The sequence below is a fragment of the Montipora capricornis genome, chromosome 4, assembly GCF_036669925.1.
Source record: "Montipora capricornis isolate CH-2021 chromosome 4, ASM3666992v2, whole genome shotgun sequence".
NCBI lineage: Eukaryota > Metazoa > Cnidaria > Anthozoa > Scleractinia > Acroporidae > Montipora > Montipora capricornis.
Genome location: NC_090886.1, coordinates 36,347,664 through 36,350,022, shown reverse-complemented (window position 1 = coordinate 36,350,022; position 2,359 = coordinate 36,347,664). Strand labels below are relative to the sequence as shown.

Here is a 2,359-nt window from a genome sequence, read left to right as displayed (position 1 = left end):
CTGACGTCTTGACCCATGACCTGTGTCTTTTTCAGGCTGATGGTGAGGCCGAACTCTGTACAGGCAGCTGCAAAGCTGTCAATGAGCCGCTGCAGTGCTGCCTCCGAGTGGGCTGCTATTCCAGCATCGTCAGCGAAGAGGAGCTCTCTGATCAGCACTTTCTGCACCTTTGTCTTTGCCCGGAGACGTGACAGATTGAAGAGGCCTCCATCACTCCTAGTGTGGATGAAGATTCCGTCTTCAGAGTCCCGGAAAGCATAGGAGAGGAGCAGAGAGAAGAAGATGCCAAAGAGGGTTGGAGCAAGGACACAGCCCTGCTTCACTCCATTCTTGATGGGGAAGGGTTCCGAGCAGGATCCGTCAAATTGAACGGTCCCACGCATATCCTGATGAAAGGACACAATCATGCTCAGAAGCTTGGGGGGGCATCCAATCCGCTGGAGGAGGGCAAACAGTCCTTCACGGCTAACCAGGTCAAAGGCCTTGGTCAGGTCAATGAAGGCCAGGTACAGGGGTTTTCTCTGCTCCCGGCATTTCTCCTGCAGCTGCCTCACTGAGAACACCATGTCGATGGTTGACCTGGCGGCCCTGAAGCCGCACTGCGACTCTGGGTAGACACGCTCAGCGAGAAGTTGCAGTCTGTTGAGAACCACCCGGGCAAAGGCCTTGCCGACAATGCTCAGGAGAGAGATGCCACGGTAGTTGTTGCAGTCACTCCTCTCGCCCTTGTTCTTGTAGAGCGTGATGATCTTGGCGTCTCGCATGTCTTGGGGCACTGCTCCTTCCTCCCAGCACTGCATTAGAAGCTCGTGAAGGTGCTGTAGGAGGGAGCTCTCCTTTGCGGCCTTGACGACTTCAGGAGGTATGTTGTCACTGCCTGAGGCCTTGCCGCTGGAAAGGGAGTCAATGGCCTTCCGGAGTTCTTCAATGGTTGGTGGTTCATCCAGCTCGTTCATCTCGGGCAGCAGGAGGGTGTTCTCAAGGGCTGTATTGGTCACAATGGTTCCCTTGAGTAGAGCTCTTGGTAGTGTTCCGCCCATCTCTCCATCTGCTTGCTGCGGTCTTTGATGATGTCGCCTTCAGCTGACTTGAGTGGGGCAGTCTTGATGGCACTTGGGCCGAACACCTTCTTCATTCCCTCATACATCCCACGGACGTTGCCTAGATCGGCGGCAAGCTGGATGTCTTGGCAAAGATTCAACCAGTAGTCGTTGGCACAGCGCCTGGCAATCCTCTGAGCTTCGCTGCGTGCAGCACGGAGTTCTGCAAGCGTCTTTTCTGAGGGGTCTTTCTTGTAGGCAAGAAGAGCGGCTCGCTTGGCGGCAATGACGGGCTCAAGCTCGGTGGCACCAGCCTCAAACCAATCTGCGCTCTTTCTCTCTCTTCTTCCAAAGGTGTCCAGGGCGGTCTGGAACACAGCCTCACGGATGTGGTTCCACTGCTGTGTAGCGCTGTCAGTTGGACAGTCCTCCAGGGCTACATCAATTGCATTGGCGAAGCGTTGCCGCAGCTCAGGCTTTGCAGTGCTGGCTGTGTTGATGCGGGGTCGGGGCTTCGGCTTGGAGCGGTGGACTTGCTTGGGGAGGAGACGAACCTTGCTGGCCACCAGGGAGTGGTCAGTGTCGCAGTCAGCACTGTGAAAGGTGCGTGTGACTAGCACTTGGCTCAGCAGGGATCTCCTGGTAATGACAAAGTCCAGCTGGTGCCAGTGATGAGACCTGGGGTGCCTCCAGGACACCCTGTGGTGGAGCTTGGTGGAAAAGAAGGTGTTGGTCAGACACAGGTCGTGGTAGGAGCAAAGCTCAAGGAGGCGCTGGCCGTTCTCGTTTAGCTTGCCTATGCCAAAGTGGCCGATGCAGCGAGGCCAGGAGTCATGGTCAGCACCAACTCGGGCGTTGAAGTCTCCGAGCAGGAACAGGTGTTCCTTGGAAGGGACCCGCTGTATCTTCGCTTCCAGCTCCTCATAGAACTGGTCCTTGGCCTCAGCTGTGGAGCAGAGTGTGGGGGCGTAGACACTTAGGATGTTGGCTGGTCCAGAGGCGGTGGTGAGGCGCAGGGAGAGGACTCGCGGTGTGCCTGAGGAGGGCGCTTCAATGGAGGAGAGAAGTGAGTTACGGACAGCGAAGCCGACGCCGTAGAGTCGGTGCTCTTGTTGCTCCTGTCCCTGCCAGAAGAAGGTGTAGTCCCTCTCCTTCAGACTGCCGCAGCCAGGGAGTCGCGCCTCTTGGAGGGCTGCAATGTCGATGTTCAGCCGCTTCAGCCCACGGTCGATGATGGCGGTCTTCCTGGCATCACTTATTTGTTGGAGGTCGTCAGACAGGCCAGGACACATAGTTCTGACGTTCCAGGTTGCCAGTTT

At 56.7% G+C, this 2,359-nt stretch overlaps 1 protein-coding gene across 1 annotated transcript; it reads right to left on the bottom strand.

The window, feature by feature from the left end:
- Positions 1-994: 994 nt before the first annotated feature.
- On the bottom strand, positions 995-2,332 carry LOC138046628 (craniofacial development protein 2-like). Its single transcript, XM_068893232.1, has one exon. The coding sequence runs from the start codon at positions 2,330-2,332 to the stop codon at positions 995-997; it is 1,338 nt and encodes a 445-aa protein (XP_068749333.1).
- Positions 2,333-2,359: the final 27 nt, after the last annotated feature.